At 44.8% G+C, this 24769-nt stretch overlaps 1 protein-coding gene across 1 annotated transcript in view; it reads right to left on the bottom strand.

Moving 5' to 3' along the window:
* The window catches only part of cep170ab (centrosomal protein 170Ab), a 58252-nt gene that overhangs the window by 10429 nt on the left and 23054 nt on the right, over nt 1-24769 (bottom strand). Inside the window, exons 15-19 of the mRNA XM_063208884.1 lie at nt 23378-24462; nt 21808-22042; nt 16654-16762; nt 13013-13150; nt 8912-9000 (exon numbers count right to left, since the gene is read on the bottom strand). Of these exons, the coding sequence (XP_063064954.1) occupies nt 8912-9000; nt 13013-13150; nt 16654-16762; nt 21808-22042; nt 23378-24462 (1656 nt within the window). The remainder of the gene's footprint in view (nt 1-8911; nt 9001-13012; nt 13151-16653; nt 16763-21807; nt 22043-23377; nt 24463-24769) is intronic.

Raw genomic sequence — 24769 nt, 5'->3', positions numbered from 1 at the left:
CCCATCCCGTCCACTCCTGAAAAGAATGTCTCCCAATCCTGCCCACTCCCACTGAAAATCCACTCCAATCCTGTTTCGTCTAAAAAACGAGGCTGTTTTTGTTTGTTTTTTGAAAAAAAATAAGCGGCATTCCCGTTCACGTTCATTTTTATTCCCACTCCTGCCCGTTCCCATTCATCTTTACTCCCGCTCCTGCCCGCTCCCGTTCATCTTTAAAATTTTGACTCCCATCCCGCGGGAATCCCGCAGGACCCGCGGGACCCACGGGAATTCCTGAAAAATGTCATCCTTTAATGGGCAGCTGCTAAAAATGGTGAAAAAAATAATAAAAAAGTTCTCACTCACACACACCTTGTTAGCAGCAACAGGACCAGTAACCGTAGCAGCAGCAGCATATTTTAAAACATTCTAGCTCAATGAACTGAAGCATGTGCACAGCAGTTAACAAGTACAATAATGGAATAAAAAGTGGGACAATCAGCTGGAACACAATTGGTGTCCAGTTCCTCTCTTTACCCATTAAAACGGAACCAGCCTGTCACTCACACACCTAATTGGCAGAATCGGGACCAGTCTAAGTAACAATAGCAGCAGCAGTAGCAGCAGAACATTGTAGAATAGATTAAATAGAATAGACAATTTCATTTCACAGGAGTTACAATTCCCAACCACATTTCTGCTCTCGCCAAACAGTATCGTGCCAAAGGGGAACGCTCATGTGTCACTTTACCATCTAATTAGCAGGCAATCATTCAAAATAAAGTGGTGGGTTCAAGTAGAATAATTATGTGGTGTCATTATTAAACAGCAGTTTCATGAGGTAGAGTAGGTAAGCATCTATCCACTGTCAGTGGAGCACCTGGTCATGTTCTAATGCAGTGTTTTTAGGAAGGTGCAGGAGTATGGTACAGGTGTCACTCAGCAGTGACAGCTGCAGGAAGACTTTAGCCTGATTATCATTGACCTTCAAATCTCTTTGCGACTTGGTCTGACCAAGGGCATAACAATTGACATTTCCCAAACGGCATGGTTGACCTGCCTCCCTTGGTTTGCTAATGGTTGTATGCTTCCCGACAAATTGGGAGCCGTTCCCCGATTTTTCGGTAGCTCAGAAACGATATTGTATTGCTCTGAAGGTGTTGCGTCACTAGGACAGCACAGCCTCGGCTAGGAAGACTTAACAGTACACAGTACAGTTCAGTGAACCACAGTACAGTGAAAGTCTACAGACTATCTAGCAGCATACATGTGTACACATTTCCTCTTTGGGCTACTAGAAGACTAAATTCAAAACACTTTAACCCCTTAAGACACGGCATTATACATAAGCTGTTACCAGAATGGCAATGACCAAGTCGTAATGTATTACTAAAGGCCCTGTGCACTGTCATAGTAGTGTAGTACTATAGTAGTTAAATTTCAATGTCTATTACAGCGTGCCACAGGAGGTATGGCGTGCATTAAGGGGCTACAAGACATGCAAATGCAATCCTTGTCCTTGTGTGCTTGTGAGCTCCCTTTTCTTCACCCCGAAACTCTTATTGACTTACACACAAATCATTTCTCTTCTAGCGAGTATGTCTCTGTTTCGTGATGGATGTTGTCCCAATGTCAATGGGCAATGGCGGTTAGGGCAGTCATGGGTGAGCGGTTAGGGCGTCAGACTTGCATTCCATAGGTTGCTGGTTCGACTCCCGACCCGCCAGGTTGGTGGGGGGAGTAATCAACCAGTGCTCTCCCCCATCCTCCTCCATGACTGAGGTACCCTGAGCATGGTACCGTCCCACCGCACTGCTCTCCATGGGGCACCACTGAGGGCTGCCCCCTTGCACGGGTGAGGCATAAATGCAATTTCGTTGTGTGCAGTGTGCACTTGTGTGCTGTGGAGTGCTGTGTCACAATGACAATGGGAGTTGGAGTTTACCAATGGGCTTTCACTTTCACTTTTCTTTTCAGGTGCAGTGATATTAAAAATACGGTACTTCGCTGTATTCTTTTCTTTCCCATTTGAATCTACTCTAGAACTCATTGTACTGTGATGTAATAGCATCCATGCATTCTACTTTACTGCTATTCTACTTTACTGCTACTATATTGTAGACCTAGCTCCACTAAAGGATGGAGCGGAAAGTATCCACTAAAACACACAGACATAAACTTCAGCATGCGTAATGATGCTGACACGCCCACCGCTCTCATCAGTATAACATCAGTGTCAGCATAAAACTGACAGTGTGTGTGTGTGTGTGTGTGTGTGTGTGTGTGTGTGTGTGTGTGTGTGTGTGTGTGTGTGTGTGTGTGTGTGTGTGTGTGTGTAGCCCCTATGTGTGTGTGCGCGAGTGTGTGCACACATGCTTGCTTACATCTGTGTGCGCACACATGCGTGCTTGCGTGCCTGTGTGTGTGTGTGTGTGTGTGTGTGTGTGTGTGTGTGTGTGTGTGTGTGTGTGTGTGTGTGTGTGTGTGTGTGCATGTGTGTGCGTGCGTGCAAACATGTTTATGGGCTTTTATTGTCATTGATGATGTTATACATACCTAATTTACCATATGGTGGACAGATCTGAGTATCTCTCTGTTTGTCATTGTATAATATCTACAGCAACAAGTAGGGATGCAAGATACCACTTTTTTTGATAACCGATACGCGTACGAGTACATTACTGTCTGTACTTGCCGATACCGAGTACCGATACTGATACTTCAGGCACCGACTTACAATGTAAATAAATGCACAGCCTTGTGTTTTCCACCCCGTGATATTATTTATTGTCCATTTCCATGTAGATTTAAATGTTAGTAAATGTATGAGGTGGCACTTTTTTCCCCATGCTGCTTTCAAGTCAACAGAATATGACGAGATGTTGCGTTGTTTCATGTAATAGCAGTATCGGTGCCTGGTATCGGCAAGTGTTTGACGAGTACGAGTACGAGTACGAGTACGAGTACGAGTATAATGAGCAAGTATCTGTGCCTATACCGATACCAGTAGGTGCAATATGCAATTATTTTCTAAAAATAACTAAGTGTTAAAAAATATATATATATTTTAAAATGGAGGCTATGCCTGTGTATATTACTGTATGTTATTTGTCTGTTTGTGTTTTGCCTGCACCGTCCTGTCTGCACCGCTGTGAAATAGGAGCATAAATAAATACAGCATGTGTTTAGGATGATGATGATGATGCCTACACAGCCGCCCACATCTCTCACCACCAGTGCAACTTCCGAGTCAGCAAAAAACGATCACACTGTGTTTTGTGTTTGTGTGTGTGTGTGTGCGTGTGCAAGTCTGTGTGTGCGCATGCTTGTGTCTGTGTGTGTGCTTGCGTGCCTCTGTGTGTGTGTGTGTGTGTGTGTGTGTGTGTATGTGATGTGTGTGTGCGCGTGCTTGTGTCTGTGTGTGTGCTTGCGTGTCTGTGGTTGTGTGTGTGTGTGTGTGTGTGTGTGTGTGTGTGTGTGTGTGTGTGTGTGTGTGTGTGTGTGTGCCTGTGCGTTTGTGTATGTGTAAGTGCAGTGTGTGTGTGTGTGTGTGTGTGTGTGTGTGTGTGTGTGTACTGTGTATGCACACGTATGTGAGTGTGTCTGTGCATGTGTGTGTGTGTGCGTGCGCACTTGTGTGTGTGTGTGTGCTTGCGTGCCTGTGTGTGTGTGTGCTTGCGTGCCTGTATATGTGTGTGTGTGTGTGTGTGTGTGTGTGTGTATGTGTGTGTGTCTGTGTTTGTGTGTGCATGTGTGTGTGTGTGTGCTTGTGTGCCTGTGCTTGCGTGTGTGTGTGTATGCGTGTGTGTGTGTGTGTGTGTGTGTGTGTGTGTGTGTGTGTGTGTGTGTGTGTGTGTGTGTGTGTGTGTGTGTGTGTGTGTGTGTGTGTGTGTGTGTGTAGGGCAGCATAAAAGTGTGACACTGTGGCACATGAACAGACTGATGCTCCTACAGACCGTATAGCTATAGCTGTGTGATAATGAATGATTCATAAGTGAACCGTGTGAGACCAGACAATGTGGTGTCTCTCTCTCTCCCGCGGTGTGTGAAATTACATCCGGAAAAGAGACAGTAAATAAAGCATTGCAGCAGTGTGTTTTTCCCTATGTTTTTTTTTTAAACAAGTAGGGAAACTTTCAGTTGAGAAATGGTGTTAACCCAACTAATGTGGGAATGGAGGTTTACTGAAGGGGGCAAATGATCTGCCACATTTCCCGAGAACCCTTAAGTAGTATCTAAGCCTAAATAGTACTTAAGTATGAGGTGCCCCCTAGGCAATATGCCAGAAATAGGTCTCACATTATCACCAAAAGTTCATAAATACACTGTTTTGCAGCTAGAAATGCCTATTTCTGGACATGAGAAATGGCGGACATGAGGAAGATCCACCTTTTCATGTATGCAATTTCTTAGTCATAACGAATGCTTCGAATTTGATGGTGGTGGCATGTATTTGTGAAAAAGATAACATTTGTGACTGGGCAGCAATAATTCTGGATAGAAACTACTAAAAATATTGCACAGTGCACCTTTAAGGTTCCTCAGACAACTCCCTAGTTTCCCCCACACTGATGTTCTTAACAGTGCAGCAGGAAGAATAGGGACAGGGTTGCCAGATGAGCCTGATGATTTCCAGCAGAAAAAAATCCCGCCCAATTCTATTGATTTCTATGGCAAAAAATTGGGCGTGTTTTTCTACTAAATGCCATTTTTACCCGCACACGGCCATCCTAAGCAGCCCAATTGGGCGGGAAACAGCCCAATCTGGCAACACTGAATAGGGATGAGGATCCCTATGCCGTTTACAAATTACAGCCATCTGTGCTGCCGTCCAGAAACTATGGGTTGACTCGGCAGGAAGAAAATAACTATGCAGCACTGCTCCACTAGCCCATCCCAACTATAACAGACCTCTGCATGCGGATGAGAAGCTATGGTGCACCTGTATTGTCCTGATATACACCCCCCCTCTAAGCTGTTCGCCTGTAGCCATAACTACAGATTGGGATCTGATTGGGATCCTGTATTGATGCCCAGCTGTTATTTCCATTCTTTTAGAAGAATTTTGTGGAAGAATTGCTTCCCTGCCCGGCTCACCCTGACAATGATAGTTCTCTACAGGCCGATGTGAAGCTACTATCCTGTTGCACACCATCTGGGCTGTTCCTCTACAGCACTAACTTACGGTGCTTACACACCACAAGCGCGGATGTCCACTTAACGTCCACTTCACGTGTCTAGTATCAGTCCGAAACGGTTAGAATACATGAAAACAGATCATGCGTTGCACACAGGAGCACGGTTTAAGCGCGGCGCATGTCCGGCCCGACCGGACATGTCCACGATGCTCCTTGAAAATAGAACTCGAATCTATTTTCCTGCGCGGAAATACTGCAAAAAAATCGAAAAAGGGTGGAATGTTCTTTTAAGGACCCTGTTGATTCTTTTCCAAGCAGCTATGTTGAAGGCACAGCACTGCTGGATGTTAAGTAAGTACATTACGCAAGTAAGAAAGTATGTAAGTACGTTCAATGTGTAAAGCACATTTGAAAAAAGCTAACGCTGATCAATGTGCTGTCCAGAACTATGTTGCAGCAGTGGTGCTTATTGTTACATGTAGCAGCAAAGCTGGTGCAGCATTGTTGTATGCATATAGAGACCAGTGGTTCCCAACAAGGGGTATGGGGTATGTGATGTGAGCACACTACACTGCCCTACAAAGCAAAAAGGCAGTAATGCAGTTACTGCCTTTTTGCTTTGTAGGGCAGTACAGGGGGTGCATGGAAAAAGTGTAATGATAACAAAAGTATGGAGCGTAGTGACATTGGGATAGAGAAAGAGATACTGTACAGTCTAGACTCTAGAGCCTTGGCCTCCAATTATTTTCCCAAGGGCCAAATTATTCAGCGCAAATGAGGCTGAGGGCCAAACAAATTGCCCGACGGTATGGCTACAGAGAGCCAGGGCTCCGAACCGGTTCAGGGAACGAAAACGAAAACCGAAAACGAACGAAATTTTATGGAATTTTACAAGGAACGGAAACGGAAACGAAAACGAAATGGTCTTCAAGTGTTCCGGAACAAAAACGTTATTCTGAAATCCACAAACCGGTTAATAACGGGTTTTTTTTCGTTCTCTATATTTCATACAAGTGCAGAAGTAACCATGGCGACAGTCTTTTAGTTCGGCTACTGACGTGTATGAGGGGAAACATGCATACAGCAACAGCATTTTGCTTCACCTGAGCTCTTGCCGCCGATTGATAAAATATTGAGGAGCATTGGCCAATCAGAGTGCGACTGTGCATTGTATGGAGAAACTTCCTGGGTAAATTTTAGGATGTGCTTCTCCTCAGAGATTTTGATAGGAAACTGTCTCTGTTCTCCTGGCTTTCTCGTAGTGATTGGAAGTTGGCTCTAATAAACCCGCCCTAAAGTTGTTGACCACCAATATCAAATAAGTTTTTGTAAGAGAAATGACACTTTACCCGCGCTGTTCTTCAGTCTCATTCACGGACAGTAGGCCTACAGAGTTTTATATTGACACCATGGAGAGCAAAAGAGAACATGTCTTGAGATCGGTGTTGGGATTCCTACAGGGACAGAGTATTTGGACCATACAGTCTATGATTTGCAAAGGAATTGGATAGGCGATTTGATGAACCTAATTCGCAGAGTGCTCTCGAGAGGCAACTGGTGGGTAAGTCATGTTTAGCTTACTACTTGTAATGGCACCGCCGAGTGCCTCGATGTTCAATGCGGTTATGGCAAATTATGTTGTCGTAAAGTTACTGAAGTGCTTTTGTTGTGCGCAGCGTATCCCACTGTCGGTTGTAGAGAAGAGAGGTGAGAGCTGGTGTTTTATGTGCTGTAATCAAGGACGTCTTATTTATCTGTTGTTGTGGTCAATGCGGGATAAAGTCATTCGTGGCAGATGGACAGACGCTAGCTGACGTTAGCTGGCCCGCTCAATGTTTCGATGGTTTCCTCAGTATTGCAATATTTCCTGGCTGTCATCACGAGTAACAGTAGGTCGCGTGTGACAACAAGCAGGGATAGAGAAAGACAGCGCATTTGTTGTTGTTTAAGTTATTATTCTCTTCTGTCGTGCAGAGGGCTGGGCTGATGGGATGGACTACGTGGAAACTCTTACTATTTTGTGACGCTGTCTGTTAGGCTACAAAAGGTCTCCGGTTTTGTGGTGATGGACTTGCACTGGAATGGTTGGTAGCCGATATCTGAGAGCATATCCGAGGTTTCAGACTATGGGATTTTTTTGGGGAGCAAACTGTGTCCCTTTTACTTACACGTTTCACTTGCTGCAAACCTCATCATGGCCTATTAAATAGAGCTAGGCAAGAACTGAAATCCATGCCTATCGACACCTCTTATTATGCTGACGTTTACCTGCGCTATTCCAGAGATTTTTTTTAGGAACTCTCTCTGGCTATTTTTTTAAACTCTCTCTGGCTATTCTGTATTGTGCCTCCCTAATCAACATCCACCCACCGCTACTGGGCTGGCATAGGCTACTTTTGATAAGAATTATAGGCATCCGGTTAAATCTGCCAGGATGGATAGCCCATCTGAGTGTTTTTGGGTGTGTTATTATTTGTGAGAATAGCTGTGTAAATCAAGGGGAAATAATGAGTACGTCTATTCTAAGATAAAGTCCACAAAAATAGACTTAATATGGCCGTTAAACACTGCAGGAACGTTAAGAACGAACGTTATTTTTCGTTCCGAACCGGTTCAGGAACGATATTTTTGTGGGGGAACGATTGCAGGAACGAAAACGTTAAACTGAAACTTGCCTGAACCGTTCGGAACGGAACGTTTGAAAAATAATTTCGTTTTCAAGCCCTGCAGAGAGCACACATCAGGGGTGGAACTTAAGTTTTTTCCCCACCAGTCACTGTGGCAGGTAGATTTCAAAATCTACCAGTCACTCACCATTTTTATCAGTCAACTCATAGTAATAATAATAGTAGTCGAAATCAGTTCATTATTATTATTATTAAAACTAGTATTATTGGAATTATTATTATGATTATATATTTATATGTTTGCTTTAGGTTGACCATGTCCTTACCAACAGAAAGGAGGACTTTTTACGTGGTTGCGGGTGTGGGGACCTTCCCCCAGAAGTTTTTGAATTTTTAGATACAATTTCCTGCATTCCTGCTCCTTAATCAATTTTAGGGTGAAGAATGGCAACTCCCATTGGACAAAAAATCACTTGGACATTCAGGCTATACATAGCTTAAGTGGAGGTGAAAGTTTTCACCCGTCAAAGTGACTGGTGGGTTAAAAAATTGACCAGTCACCACTGAAATGTACCCGTCATTGGCAGGTGGACGGGTGCTTATTTCCATCCCTGGTACACATACAGGTATGTTTTCAATTGTTCCATCCTTATGGCGGGCCACATGATTGCCATGCCAGGGCCGGATCTGGCCCGCGGGCCGCCATTTGGAGACGACTGGTCTAGAGTTCTAGAGTCCCCTAAAGGCTTAGGGGATACGGAAGACAAAATAGTTGGGAAACAGTGATATAGATAGATATGAATGCTGGGGTCACAGTCAGACAATACACTGTTTGGGGGCTTACTGTACTGCAGTGTTTCTCAAAGTGGGGCACAAGCCCCCCTGGGGGGGCGCGGAGGCATCGGAGGGGGGGCGTGTGACATCTGATTTTGGGGTTTTCCCCCCATGGAAATTATTTCCTGTCTCCCCAATAAGCAATACATGTTAAGCCCTCACCAACATTATATTATAAATTGTCCCCCTTTGTTTTGTTTACTGCTGTTTGAGGGGGGACTCGGAAGCATCCAGACCCTCCAAAGGGGGGAATGATGAGAAAAGACTGAGAACCACTGCTGTACTGCATTTTGCTGGAGTCAGAGTCAGACAGCATATTGTTTGGGGGCTTACCGTATCTTGCTGGCCGTCTTCTCCACTGCCTGTCTGATTTTGGCGGAGAGCTGCGACACCGAGGCCAACAGCAGACTATCCATCACAGCCTGAAAGACACAAGTGCAGTGGAGCACAGAATGCATTAAAGGAACACCAAGTCGTTTTTTTTACGCCTTTGATTGTCGCAATTATTCAAACTAGTTTGAAGGGCCCTTATAGATTACCGCTCGTAGCCTCTTACTGCAGATGGGGTCGCCGGCTGGCCTATTCCCTATTTGCTGAAAATACACAACTACATCATAACAACAGTGCTATGACATTACAGAGAGGCTTAAGTGACAGATTAAGACATAGTCATTTCAGTTTTGGTGACAGTAAGGTTATAACATAGGCTCTGCGCAAAAGGGGTTAAGAACAGAGTTTAACCACTGTGTAATGCGTAATTTATGGCTCACAGCAAGCATGTCCCTGGCCGAAGTTAAATATGTGCTTTAAAAATGTAAAAGAACCGTACAGTGACAGTATTAACAACTTAAAGTATATTATATAAGCTGGGGCACTAAGACCAGAAAACGGCTGTCAATCACAGCCAGTGAGACATGTATACATCAGAGTAGAGTGCAATGGAGCATATTGGTGACGCACTGCAACTGCAACATGAAGGCCAAACCCATATCAAAGGACTCAGAGCAGACTCCCTGTGCACAACCACTGTCCAGGTGCTGGTGATGTGCAGTAAAAGTAATCCAAGTCAAGGGGGGATAAATCACAGCACACTGATCTTCTTTGCTGGTAGTTTATTCGGTGAACAACACGTTTCATTATTGCTTCGGCGAAACGCGTCATTCACCAAATAAACTACCAGCAAGGAAGACCAGTGTGTGGTGATTTATCCCCCCCTTTACCCATATTAAAGGTGTCCTGATACGGAGGGACAGTGTTTGAAATCAGAAGATTTTTGAGAAGAAAACGAGAACCAATAGAGGACATGTTTGTAGAATGTTATTTTCGAAAAGTTATCAAGCATTAAGGCCCAATAACATTCATTTATGTTTCAAAGCATTCATTTATTAAGATATTTGTAAATTCTACCCTCAAACATAATGACACATATCTTAATTGTTTTTAATGAATTAAATGAAAAGTAACTGAGAATGGTGGATTGAAATGCTCAGTTAAGGATAGTAAATGATATACAAAAACATGCAAACTAGCCATAAAAGGAATGAACATGATAAAAGAAAGCCATGAAATCCATCAAATCCTCTTTCTCCTCTTTTGTTTTGGCTGTGAACATGATAGCGAGTTTCATCAGTTCTCTTTGTCATTCTCTCCCCTCCCTTTAAGTGAAACCGCATTACATAACATGAACCAAGTAACAGCTGGGGAGTTTGGGAGCTCAGTATCTCAAGCACAGATACATAGGAGTAGACAAGAGTACTATACTTTATACACAACAGAGCCCTCTGGTGGCCATGTTCTGTAAGCACACACACTTATCTTACTGTACATATATTTTCAACTGCTCAAGGCACAGGCTTTGATGCACAGTAAGAGCGTTACAGCCAGAATGACGAAAAATAAAGATGCCATGTATCCATTGTAATGCTGCAGTGCTGTCATAGCACTGTTGCATAATATTACATGTTAAATAATTCATAATCTTTTTTTTAGCGATCACTGAAGCATTGCAATGGTGGATTGGGGCTCACTGCATTGGTAGTCTACTTTTCAATAGACACTGTTAGCAAACTCTAAATTATAACTCAGTTGCACAAACTGAACACCATTTTGAAAACTGTCACCAACTGCAACCGACAGAGCCGAGGGATGGAATATGGCTCTATTTCCACAAACTTAGTGGCAATTGTTGATCAAGTATTTTGGTTCAAGGAAGAAGGAAAAAGGGGAGATTTGACTGTAATGGGAGGGTAATGAGCTGCTAATAGGCACTAGTGGTATCGCAGGATGGCACCACAGCAGCAGCTGCCACAGTGCCCCACTCTCATCTCTCTCTCTCTCTCTCTCTCTCTCTCTCTCTCTCTCTCTCTCTCTCTCTCTCTCTCTCTCTCTCTCTCTCCCTGTTCATCCCTTCTCACCCCTTCTCTCTCTCTCCCTCTTCCTCTCTCTCTCTGTTCATCGCTCCTTTCCCACTCTCTCTCTCTCTCTCTCTCTCTCTGTTCATCCCTCCTCACCCCTTCTCTCCCACTCTCTCTCTCTCTCTCTGTCCCCCCTTCTCTCTGTTAAACCCTCCTCACCCCTTCTCTCCCACTTGCTCTCTCTCTCTCTCTCTCTCTCTCTCTCTCTCTCTCTCTCTCTCTCTCTCTCTCGCTCTCTCTCTCTCTCTCCCTCCTTCTCTCTTCTATGTGTTCATACTGCAGCAGTACAGTCTACCATGCTTTATCCCCCAGCTCCGTCGCTGGCACTATCAGATGGCACCGCCCAGATGCCACGATGCCGCTCCTTGCCTCTGTCTCTAGGCTGACATCACTACTTTATTTAATCACTTGACTGTATAACGCACAGAGACACACACACACACACAGACACACAGACACACACAGACACACACACAGACACACACGCACGCGCGCACACACACACACACACACACACACACACACACACACACACACACACACACACACACACACACACACACACACACACACACACACACACACACAAACACACACACACACACACACACACACACACACACACACACACACACACACACACACACAGACACACACACACAAACATGTGCGCACACTCACTCTCTCTCTCTCTCTCTCTCTCTCTCTCTCTCTCTCTCTCTCTCCTCTTTCGCAAACACACACACACACACACACACACACACACACACACACACACACACACACACACACACACACACACACACACACACACACACACACACACACACACACACACACTTAAACAGATGGTCTCTCAAGAGAAAGAAGGAAAATGCGAAGAAAATGTGAAGAAGATGAGAAAAGGGAAAGGAATGAATTAATTCAGTTGGGACGATACCATAGTGTCCTTGTCAAATTTCTATTAGACTAGGATAGGGTCAGTGACACCACCTTGAACCATCTTCAGATGGTTGATACAATCACACTGTGCTGTTGGACCATTCTTTAAAGCCATACAGGCACATTCGTTTAGCAAGACAACAACCTTTTTGTCTTTTCTATTGAGAAGAGGAAAGTAAACTCTGCCGTTTCCCAATGTCTAGTGTGCGTCCTTCCAAGTGTATCAGCCTTTGTAATCACGCCCAGTGATTGGATACTCTTTGGTGAACTCTGCGGAGTATCCAATCACTGGGCGTGACTAATTAGGCTGACACACTTCCAAGGCTCATGCACTTGACATTGGGAAATAGTGACTATGTTCTTTGGTCAAAGGCACAAAACTACAAAACACATTCTGCCTACCCACTGAGGAAATGGAACTATCAATAGATCGTCCCAATGACTGGGCTGAACTTTCCCAGAAGGGTCAGATGGATGATTTGTTTTAGTGCTTTGTCAGACAGGACTTGAGACATAAAGAGTGAACAACAATATAATATATTTTTTAAGTCTACTTTTAGACAGAGAGACACAATGCACCACAAGAGGTAGTAACTGCCATTTTCATCAGAACCAAGTTAAGAAACTGAAAACTTTATCACTTTACCACTGAACATCTGCTTCTTCTTTCACAGAAAATACAGAAGAGCACACACACACGCACACATACACAAACGCACACCCACCCACACACAACCCACACACACACACACACACAACCAACCAACCACCCAACACACACACACACACACACACACACACACATACGCAGCCCCACCTTAATATCTTTGTGGGGCCCTCCCATTGCGTCAGTGGAGAAACATGTGGGGTACAGGATTTGGGCCCCACATGGAGCGAGGGCCCCACCTTGTTGGTGTGCTCCAATAGCAGTGACCTCACGAAGGTAGATTGGTGCAGTACACACACACACACACACACACACACACACACACACACACACACACACACACACACACACACACACACACACACACACACACAGGGTGTAGAAGCCATTACTTAAAACATTAGAGCCCACCTCGTCTCGGTTCCAGGTGCGTCGTCTGAGTGCCCGTAGATCCTGCCCGTTGCTGGCGTGGGGGGGGCGGAGCTCCACCGCTGCCATACTGATCTCAGGGGCACTGCCCAGGCTGTCCACAAACACACGGTCATCCAGCTGCCATGGCAAAGCAACACAACACAACACACAGAGGGAGAAAGACAAGTCACAGAGCAAATTATAATGTGGACATTATAATTATTCATTAACATATGCAGCTTAGATATGATTAGAAATAGCTAGAAATAACTCTTCATGTACTTAAAGGTGCCCAGGTTAAAATGTGTTAATGCGCATATGCTTAAGTCATTTTTGTCACAATGGCTTTTCATTCCAACATTATTATTCATTGAAATATCCATCTTAAGGAAGGGCCATGAATGAGAGGGCCATGAGAGAGAGAGAGAGTAAGCGAGCTGCCTTGGCTAAATTTATGTAAGAGTGAGCTATACTATACGGCTAATTTATGTGTAAGGATGTGTGTAATGTCTCGTGTGTAATGCCTTTGTATTTATGAATGTATGTATGCTATTTGACACCTTAATTTCCACCTGGGATCAATGAATGATACTCTACTCCAGGGGTTCCCAAACTTTTTTCCCTGCGCACCCCCTTGTACATTTCAATGTGGTTCGCGCACCCCCTGAGCGAATATTTTGGTGTGCTGATGGCCGCGCAAGTATGGATTCACTGCTCATTCACTGCATATTAAGCACAGTCGTTTTTGGGGAATCCTCTTTTCCAATAGCCTTGGAATTAAACTACACTTCAGATGGATCCTTCATACAATGCACCATACAATTAAAAACTACTTAATGTTCATTAATACTGGATAAAAACTACCATATCCGCCATTGCTCTATTCAGCTCGCGCACCCCCTTAAGGCAGGCCGCGCACCCCCAGGGGTGCACGCACCCCAGTTTGGGAAACCCTGCTCTACTCTACTCTACTCTACTCTACTCTACTCTACTATACCTACATTCAAATGTTTCCGAAGTACTTTGTGCAACATTTCACGTAACAGTCATCTAAGAATCCTGGTCCTAGCCATCTAAGAATCCTGGTCCTAACCATCTAATTATTATTATTATTATTAACAGTGTACAAAATGTGTGTATAGTATCAGCATCCGGATAAAGAGTCTAAAGAGTGACTTCACATAAAACAAAACAGTTACATAAGCCTTTAAATATCCAACAGAGTCTGCATAAGGAGATCTCCCTGGGTAAAATTAATCCCATGTTGTATTTACTGTGGACTCTCTGCCCTTAGAGCGTCATTCTGTATGATATGCATGACAATGCTCTAAATAAAGTGTATGCCTGTGTGTGTGTGTGTGTGTGTGTGTGTGTGTGTGTGTGTGTGTGTGTGTGTGTGTGTGTGTGTGTGTGTGTGTGTGTGTGTATGCTTGTGTTTATGTGTGTATGACTGTGTGTATGTGTCTATGTGCGTGTGTGTATGCATGTGCGTGTGTCTGCATGTGTGCATGCATGTGCGTGTGTGTGTGCATGCATGTGCATGTTTACATATTCATGTGTGTGTGTGTGTATGTGTGTGTGTGTGTGTGTGTGTGTGTGTGTGTGTGTGTGTGTGTGTGTGTGTGTGTGTGTGTGTGTGTGTGTGTGCGCATGTATGCATGCATGTTTGTGTGTAGGCATGCGTGTATGTGTGTGTGCGTGTGTATGCATGCGTGTTAGTGTGTGCGCATGTGTGTGCATGCATGTGTGTGTGCGCATGTATGCATGCATGTTTGTGTGTAGGCATGCGTGTATGTGTGTGTGCGTGTGCGCGTGTATGCATGCGTGTTAGTGTGTGCGCATGTGTGTGCATGCATGTATGTGTGTGTATGTGTGTGTGTGTGTGTACGTGTGTGTGTGTGTGTGTGTTTATGTGTTGTGTGCGACCAGGCGGATGATCCCAGGCCTTTGCGTGGCGCATGACCCAGCTGAGATCAGTATGCACGGCAGAGTCAGAGTCATACTGTAGCTAAAGCTGCAAAGCTGCAACACCCCAGGGCCTTTAGACTAGTGCAGTGATTCTCAAAGTGTGGTCCGGGGACCACTGGTGGTCCGCGACAGAGCTCAGGTGGTCTGTGAGGGGATTTCTACTTTTCCAAGACAAGCTAGCAGTAGGCTACGTGACATAATTACAAGACTAAACATAAGGCTTAAGGCTTATTTTCACCACAATAATGTGTGAATAAAAAATGAGTGATCTTCATCAAAATTAGCAGTGTCAATTTGGCACCCCTCAATTGTCAATTCAATTGACTGGTGGTCCCTGAACATTTTTGGGGGGACAAAGTGGTCCTCGGTCTGAAAAAGTTCGAGAACCACTGGACTAGTGGAAGTCACAGAGAATCCACTTTATGCGTGGCGGTACATGTCTGTGACTATATTACTATTTTTGGAATTCATGCACACCTCCTTAGGCCAGGTGCGTAGGGGTGGAACCACTGGGTCACCAACGTATAGAGACAAAGAAGGCTCACTGCTCAACTGCAAATGTGCACACTGTTCACATTTGCAGTTTTACTTGCGATGTCTCCCAGCTTGTGGGAGTCAGGTTAGTTAACGGTGCTTTGCTTTGAAGAAAAAAAAACGATTGATCTTTTGATCTATTGAGTGCTATAACCATAACCATAACCACAATCATATAGCAGAGCATCCAATACTATACTAATATCATACTACTCTGTAGGGCTGAAAGATCTATCGTTTTAGACTGAAAATCGTGATCTCAGACAGATAGCTGTGATAGAATGTCTCTGCATCAGCTACCAATCAGAAAACTCCATGCTGTTCGTGAACAGGTCACTCACTAGCAAAGACAGTCATTTGAACCGGAGCAACAGTTGTGGAGCATGAGAACAGAGCCTGCGGTGCACTGAAACTTCATTTAAAGAAAGGAAAAAAAATCGTGGTGGAATTAGAAATTGCAATATCTGTCAGAGAAATCGCAATTTCATTTTTTTCTTAAAATCGTTCAGTCCTACTACTCTGTAAGAACAGTGTGCTGTCTGAGAGGTAATACATAATGTCAGCCAGGTCACAGATGATGCCTATGATGACACCGCTGCACTGGGGCATTAATATTGACCTAAATCACCCCTGCTCACATGCAGTCTCCTACCCTTACGAAGATCCTTGTTATACCGTACTACAGCCCTTCAGGCACTTCAAGGAGTGACCCAGAGTATTGCCATGGTAGTAGAATGTCCTGGGACTGTTCTTTTTAGAATTCCACAATCAAATGATGTGCTAAAACCAATGGATGAACAGATGGTGATTTCATTTCAGCTTTCTCAATGGCATGAATGAAAGGAAGCGTTTGGGCAAAAATATTGATTTCTCATGCAATGTTTTTTTGTTGTTGTTTTAACCCCTCAAAATAGAATGGCTCCGTTAGAAAACAAGGGCCCTTCATGGACATTTCCAAGAAATGTTATTTTTGGACTGCAGTTTTCTAGCTTGACTCAGCCAACTGAAATATATAAAAGAGTTTATATTGGTCAGTTATTAAGTGCCTTCTAAGGATGTTTCCAATAACCTTTTTTTTGTTTTCCACAGAAGCTTAAGACATGTAACCAAACTGTAGGTTCCAGGAAAATGGTGCTTACGGTAGAGGCATCGGCAGCCGATGAGGGACTGACTGAATCGATCTCACCCGCAACGTCGTGAATCTCCCGAGCCAGCATGGCCAGGTCCTTGGCCAGGTCCTGACTGATCCTGAAACAGTTGCATTTAGTGGAGATTAGAAAAACGATCAATATTTATTCAAACACCTACTGTGGACATTTTTGTTTAGCTCCATTTAGTGGAGATTACAATGGCGACCGATCCTGAAACAGTTGCATTTCGTGGATATTAGAATACCGATCAATATTTATTCAAACACCTACGGACATTTTCTTTTAGCTATATTAGCAATATATTTTAGCAATATTTATTCATTGATGTGTACTTTTCTCAGTTCCATTTAGTTCAGATAATATTAGCAATCAACATGTATTTAAAAAGCCCATGCATAGTATTCCAACTCTCATCATCAGTATTATTTTTTTCAAACCTCCACCCAAAATCAGTTGCTATAAGCATGATACATCTACCAGGCAGTATTCCTGTATAAAATGGTTGACATCAGTCCCTACAGCTGATGGACGTGAGAAGAAGGGACAGGTCACACACACACACATACACACACACACACACACACACACACACACACACACACACACACACACACACACACACACACACACACACACACACACACACACACACACACACACACACACACACACACACACACACACACACACACACACACCTGTCAGCAGAGCATTCGAGGATGGCAGCTCCAGTGCAATATGATTGACATTAGAGCTGGGCATAGGCACTTAGTCAGTGTTTTAAATAAAGATCCCCACGCTTACAATTGCATTTCAGCATGACTGACTCAGATATCAACATCATAAGATTGATGGCTGCTAAACTGCACTGAAGACCAATCTTCAGGATCTAGAAAATTACCACATAGTGCTACAGCATAAGCTCTTGATATCCTGCAAATAAATTGTGCTAAAAAAAAGTTAATAACCTTGAATTGTGTATAGACATGATACGTGCCTTAACCCCTTAGTGCAGAGCCTCTGTTATAACCTTACTGTCACCAAAATGGTAATGACAAAGTCTTAATCATTTGCTCATAGCAGTGTTGTTATTATGTAGTTGGGTGTTTTCAGCTAATAAGTAATAGGCCCCGACATCGACAGGCCCATCTGCAGTCAGAGGCTACACCAACTGCAGCTGCAACGTCTTCCCTGTTATAAAGTATGAGACAGCAAAACAGAACCCAAAGCAAACTTTAATTAAGGGGCAAATGCATTTTTAATGCATTTGCCCCTACATTAAAGTTTGTTTTTTTACCACATTAACCAACTGAAGTGCCTGGACCAAGGATTTATTTCCTTCTGTCTTTTTTGAACATTGAACCCCTTCCAAGAGCACCAGTTGGTTTTGAGGGACACTAGTAGCCAGGGCTCTAAATTAACTTTTTCCACCACCAGCCAATTTGGCTAGTAGACATTTTTTCTTACCAGCCAAACAGAAGGTCAACTAGCCATTTTTTTTTTATCTCGCCAAAATAAACTAGGCTATGCGTTAGGCTATTTTTATTTTATTTTAATCATGGTTATTTTATTCAACTATTTCCAAAACACATAAACACTATAGGCCTACATATTATATACACGTTTTAATTATTTTTTTAACTTCTGCTTTATATTTACCTCTGAAAACAGTGAATCACATCACTCAAGCCACACAACAGACCTTTAACATAGCCTACAACCAAACACACAGCCAAACACTACAAAACCTCACATCTGTACACTCCAAGGAAGGAGAAGAAATTAGAGGAAAAGAAGAGGAGAGAGGAGGAAAGGAGAGATCAACACACACACACACACACACACACACACACACACACACACACACACACACACACACACTCACGCGCGCGCGCATGCAATAATGGGTATGTCTGTGTGTTTATGTAGCCTATATGCTGCTATAGACACCTTCATTTACTCCAGGAGCTCTTCTCTACCATGCGCAACAAAATTACAAGAAGCACGCTATGTTTAACTATCACGGAAATGTCGCCGTTGGCAGTTTTTTGGTTATTTTTTTTCACGTAGCCTACTTGCACGGTTATGCAAGGTCTGCTCTTCTTTCCGATGGAGTGGGCTTTCCAACTTAAGTTGCGCCAGGACTTAAAGCATTTCAGAAGACAACTGACAGCTACGCGCACACTACTCTGACAGATAGTTATCATCCTCTGCCCTTGTCGCAATTTCTTTCCACAACCACTCCTTTTTAAAAACGTCACTACTATTACTGTTATTATTACTAGTAGGCCTATTCGCCAACACAGAATCTTGCTCTAACCACCACCACAAAACAGAAGTAGGCATAATCCGCGTCATGTTATTAAAACTCTTCGGTCAGGTCCTCGCAGCTTAAAAAGGCAGCCTGTTAGAGAAAGGTTCTGTGTCGGTGAGTGCTAATAGTAACAGTAGGCCTAATAGCAATGTTAAAAGTGGTGGAGCGAAAGCGACAGAAGCAGAGGAGGAGAGTTGCCTGTCAAAATAATGCGTGCGTAGCCGACAGTAGGCTGGTCGTCTGAAATGTTTTCTGTCGTGGCGCGCGCAACAGCAGCATGGAGTAGCCGCTGCTAGAGCTGCTTCGGAAAGCCCACGGTGGGATGCTACGTCATGACGGTAGTGTTTATGGGTAATGTAGGAAATCTCGCCGTATCGATGCCATTCAAGCAGCGGTTTACCGTTCATAATTTACTGTACTCGGGCGCTACTAGCCAAATTGGCGGGTAGGTAATTTTTTCTACTAGCCAAAATTAATTCTCACCCGTGTTTGGCGTGTTGGCGTGTGTTAATTTAGAGCCCTGCTAGTAGCGCTCTACCAACTCTTTTGCAGAACCCAAAGCACTCGTTAAATGTGGATAACCAGCCCTGTGCCAGTTTGGCTAAGTTTAACCCTCCCAGAACAGGACCTGTCTATGAGTCTATGGTCATTACGCGGCATGTTCAGCTGCTAGTATGCCCCTACTAGTACACTTGTCTGTGCCAAGCAGTGTTGCCAGATGTGTCTGACCAAATCCCGCCCAAAAGGTTCTCAAATACCGCCAAAATGCGCTAAATTCCGCCCAAATTCAACAAATTACATTGACTTCTATGGGCCCAAAATGGCTTAAAAAAACGCCAAATGGCCAATTTTTCCCGTTTTTGCCCGCGACGCTCATCCCCAGTAGCCCAATTGGGCGGGCACCCGCCCAGTCTGGCAACACTGGTGCCAAGGCCCTGGCAGCATTTGTACTTTTATATTCCTCTTACTCACCCCCATTGGCACCCAGTCAAACCCTGCAGCTGCTCTTTACAGCCCTCTCCACCTCAGTAATATACCCTTCCTGGCTCTTTCTCTTTCCAGCTCTATCTTCTGGTCTGCTGGACATCCACTGGGACCCTGTCATCCCCCCGTTTTAAGACACTGTGGTCATTTGGCTATCATTCCTTCTATCATCTGCTTCTTTCTGTGCACTTCACACCAGTGATGTTACTAATTGCGTCCGTAAAGCTGCTCTTTAGAGTCCTTCACCTCACTAATATCTATTTCCCTTCTCTTTCCAACTCTATCTTCTATTCTGCTGGATATCCATTGGACCCCCATCACGGTAGCACAGATTTCAGTGCTGCAATGCCCAGCCTCTATCAACTCTGAGATACCCTATAGACCCTTTCACCATATTCTCAAAAATGTCTTTTTGACAAACATTCTTTTGAAATTTTGCTTAAACAAAAATGGTACAATTCAGGGGTGCGTTTCTCGAAAGTGTATTTGTTAGCCAGTTAGCAACTTAGGCAGTTGTTAATGAGAAATTGCATTGAAAACAACAAAGTAGCTAGCGTAGTTAGCAACTATGGTTTCGAGAAATGCAGTCCTGCTCTTTGGAGTCTCCTCTGCTCTTTTGGACCTTTGTCAGACACCATTGAAGACTTTGTATTGTCATCTGGCTTGAGTCCCAAGCTCCCTATCCACTCCCTCTACCCCACACAACAGATTGCTTTGACTTTTGGTAGCCTGCAAGTTCACCGCTGCAGTGCCCAGCCTGTATTAACTCTGAGATGCCCTATAAACTCTCACCATATTCTCAAACGCGACATGAAAAACTATTTTTACTCAGTGATATATTGTAAATACTGTACAAAGTAAATGGGGCAAATTTAAATGATAACACCACACACAGTGACAGAGCCCTTCTCCGACTCCAGAGTGTTATCAAAACATAACTAGCAGTTGGCGGCTGGTGTTACAGTCTTGGCTCGTGTCACAGTCTAGCAATAAACTCTATTGCCTAGCGCAGTGTTTGGAAGGCTAGACTCAGAGCATATCGTTTCATTCAATACATTTTCGATCATTTGCTCCTTTCTGTTACAGGTGATTAACAAATTAACTTCTCTACCTGGCAGAAGGGATTGCACAAATTACAATCATCTGATTTAGTGAGTAGCTGGAGCATGTGCTGCACTATAATTTCGCTGAAGCCAAGATAACCATTACTGGCCAACTGCCTTCTGCTTTTCTCATTTCCTCTGAAAGGAATCTAATGGAGTCTTAGTTATAAATATCATTATTGTATGTGAAAGAAACATCCTGTGTGTGTGTGTGTGTGTGTGTGTGTGTGTGTGTGTGTGTGTGTGTGTGTGTGTGTGTGTGTGTGTGTGTGTGTGTGTGTGTGTGTGTGTGTGTGTGTGTGTATATGTGTGTGTGTGTGTGTGTGTGTGTGCGTGCGTGTGTGTGTGTTAGTGAATGTGTGTCTTCTGCTCCACTGTGTACTAGTCCAGAGCACCCATACTGTGTCGTGAAGGTACAACAGCCCACCACACTCTTCATTTTAAAATGCCAGCAAAATATTACAAAAAGTGTAGAAAAATTGTAGAATGCAGACCTCTGCCAAACCAGCTTAAATCAACACTAAAATGTAATATGGTTGAGGCATACTAGCATACCGGCACGCTTAAATCCTTTTTTCCTTTTTAATAGCCAAGCTTTCGGTCACCGACATTTTTCTTTCATAGTTTTTGTTTGGCACCTTTCAATCGTGAGTGCGGTGTAATTGGTTTAAATACTAGCATACCGGAAAATTCTTGGCTGAGGTAAAATATATCCAGTTAAAATACGATCAGGTGATTTACCTTGCGATCTCCTCGCTGTGTGCAGTCCAGTCCCGCATGTAGTCGTCCTGGTCGCGAGAGTGGCGTCTCATGCCCATGGGGCTGGGGGTGGCGGGGGCCGAGCCGCCCAGCTGGGTGACCCTGGGAGCCAGAGGACGGGGGCGCCCGCTCTTGCCCGAGTGGCGGTTGGAGCCAAACTCGTCCTCGGAGGTGGAGGTGTACTCGATAGGCATCCGCCGCCATCGATTACCCCCCGCTGAGGAGCGCATGAAGGTGGAGGGCAGAGAGAGAGAGCGAGAGAGAGAGAGAGAGAGAGAGAGAGAGAGAGAGAGAGAGAGAGAGAGAGAGAGCAGCCCAGAGATAGAGGAAGAGAAAAAGAAGTGGAAAAGAGGAAAGTGCAAAGTGTGAAGAGATAGAGAAGAGAAAAAAGGTTTAGATGGAAGACCGATAAAAAGTGGTGAGAGAGAGAGAGAGAGAGAGAGAGAGAGAGAGAGAGAGAGAGAGAGAGAGAGAGAGAGAGAGAGAGAGAGAGTGAGAGAGAGAGAGAGATCAGGAAATTTCATTTAGGGCTCAATTTAATTGTCACTGTAAGGCAGTCAGTGTTAACCAGTGACCTGAGGTGTTCCTCTACTTGTGTGGGGCTTTCCTTCTCAAACAAAATTACATTACCAAGAGCGAGATAGAGAAGAGAAGAGGAGGGAAGGTAACTCTTTATTGAGCTTGCTACAGTAGAGGTAAACATCTTTGAAAAGACTGCAATTACACTTGAGCGACCATACACCTTACCTACTGATGCATGGAAAAAGCCTTTTATATAAGTTTTTTATATGGATGTAACAATAACTCCACTAAAGTAGAGCAAGTGTAAGGCCTCCCTACAGCAAAAAAAACCTAGCAAACCTAATCATTTATTTCCCTGAATCAGCTTTTGTCCTGAGAAAAGCATTAATAACAACAATTCTGTGATTCAGGAAAGTGCGGTTATACTTGCGAAAACCAAAAATTTCACCATATTGTAGGAGACTGGTTGTAGCGATTGGTTACAGGACACTGTCACATTTTGCTGCCGTTGTCATCCCTTTTTGGCGACTCCTACACGAATTTTAACCATCATGCTTCGCTTGCCATTTTTACGGCTCGAAGTCTTGGATGAGCGAGAATATTCAAAGACGTAGCTTCTGCTTTTATGTTCTGGGGAAAAGGGACAACTGCCAAGCAAAGTACAGTTCTGAAAATTGATTGCAGTTTTAATTCAACACGTAGAGAGTATTCTGTAACCAAATAAATTCTACAGTAGAAGTTGATATTGATTAAGTGTTACACTAACACTGTGCAGGTGTAGTCACAGACCTGAACTTCGACAGCAATCTACTCTGCCACCTTCCCACGGAGAATCCATTGTCTCATGCAGCACGTGTTGCACAGTAACTTTGAGCTAGCTATTGCTATTTTGGTAGCAGTTGCTAATGCCAAATCATTCATAATGGCTATGGGCAGCCTAATTCTGTGGGAGCACAACAAATGTTGAAATGGGCAGGGTAATAAAGGCGGAAATGCCTTTACCGCATACAGAAAATGGCAAGAATTTCACCTGCAGACGCGTTGTTATTGTAGCAGCTGACAGCCGACTTATCGGGCAGTTTCGAAGCACTGTTCGCCCTGGCTCTTGGAGCAGCGCCCACAGTAGACGGGTGTCCGCCAGACCTGAAGCCCGAACGTGGTGCGCTCTCTGGGGCAGGTCGCACGGCCAATCCCCTGGTGCGACTGGAGGTGGCCTCCGAATCGCTCCTGGCCGACGGCGAGCACACGCGAGGCCTTCTGGGCTGCGCCAGCGCCTCGATGCGGGAGAGCGTCCGCCGTGGAGCCGCGGGCCTGGAGACCGAGGCTGTGGAGGCCGTGGAGGCGTCAGACGCCACGGACATCCGGTCCACGTCGCCTACGTCCACCTCGGGGGTGTCCCCTAGACGCGCCCTGCGGAGGATGGAGGCACGAGTCGGCCTTGGCCGCAGAGCAGCGGAGGGCTTGGTGGTGGCGGCGGCAGCAGGCGTGGAGGTGGAAGAAGAGACACCAGAGGGCGAACCGGACGTGGTCCTCCCTCTGCCAGCCCTTCCTGGTTCTGCTTTAGAACCACCAGACTGGGCTTGTCCGCCGCGACCCCTGGAAGTCGCAGCAGCGGCAGCGGTTGCAGGAGGCTGAGTGTCCGACAGCAGCGAGGAATTCAGGTCATCGTCGGTCAGCTCTAGGGACGTCCAGGCTCGAGAACGCGACACCGGTGCCCCCGGCCCCGCATGGGATGACCGTGCCTTATCTTGCGTCCCACCTCCACCTCCACCACCACCACCCTTTCCAGCAGCACCCCCAGGAACCCTCTGCTGCCCGGCCGCCTGCCGTCTCTTCTGGCCCACCTTGCGGCCTCCCTCGCCCCCGGCAAGGCTGATGGTGCTGGTGGTGTCGATGTCTGACTCCGGGGACATGGAGCCCATGGAGTAGCTCGGCGGGTCTGCCAGGTCCGACAACGTGGTCTCCAGGAAAGCCGCCACAGCCTCGTTGTCTCTAAGTAAAGTGGCGGCGTCGACACCGTCGTTTGCGGTCCCCGGTTCTCGCGTCTGCGTGGAGGCAGAGGAGGTGAGGGTGTCGATGCAGGGGATGAGCTCTAGAGGAACGTTGGTGCTGGGTCTGTCAAGCATTCAAGAATTTGGGATTCAACAATATGCTTTCATCGACAACACTGCATGGTTTTATTGAGCATTGTTATAGTGCAATATATGCCTATGGAAAATAAATATAAAGTGCCATAGGCTTTACGCCAAAATCTCCATAAACAATCCCAACCACTCCTCAACACAGTGTAAACAATTTCCAATGTGTAAGCATTATTTTAAGCTCAGTTCAGATGTGCGCTTCTAGACAAGGTAGTTGCTAGACATATACCAACTTAGCTTTTTTGCCAATGGGAAATTGCCTAAGTTCCCTGTGAAGATTC

Source organism: Engraulis encrasicolus, chromosome 1 (assembly GCF_034702125.1).
Source record: "Engraulis encrasicolus isolate BLACKSEA-1 chromosome 1, IST_EnEncr_1.0, whole genome shotgun sequence".
NCBI classification, from domain to species: Eukaryota; Metazoa; Chordata; class Actinopteri; order Clupeiformes; family Engraulidae; genus Engraulis; species Engraulis encrasicolus.
This window is presented reverse-complemented; position numbering and strand designations above follow the sequence as displayed.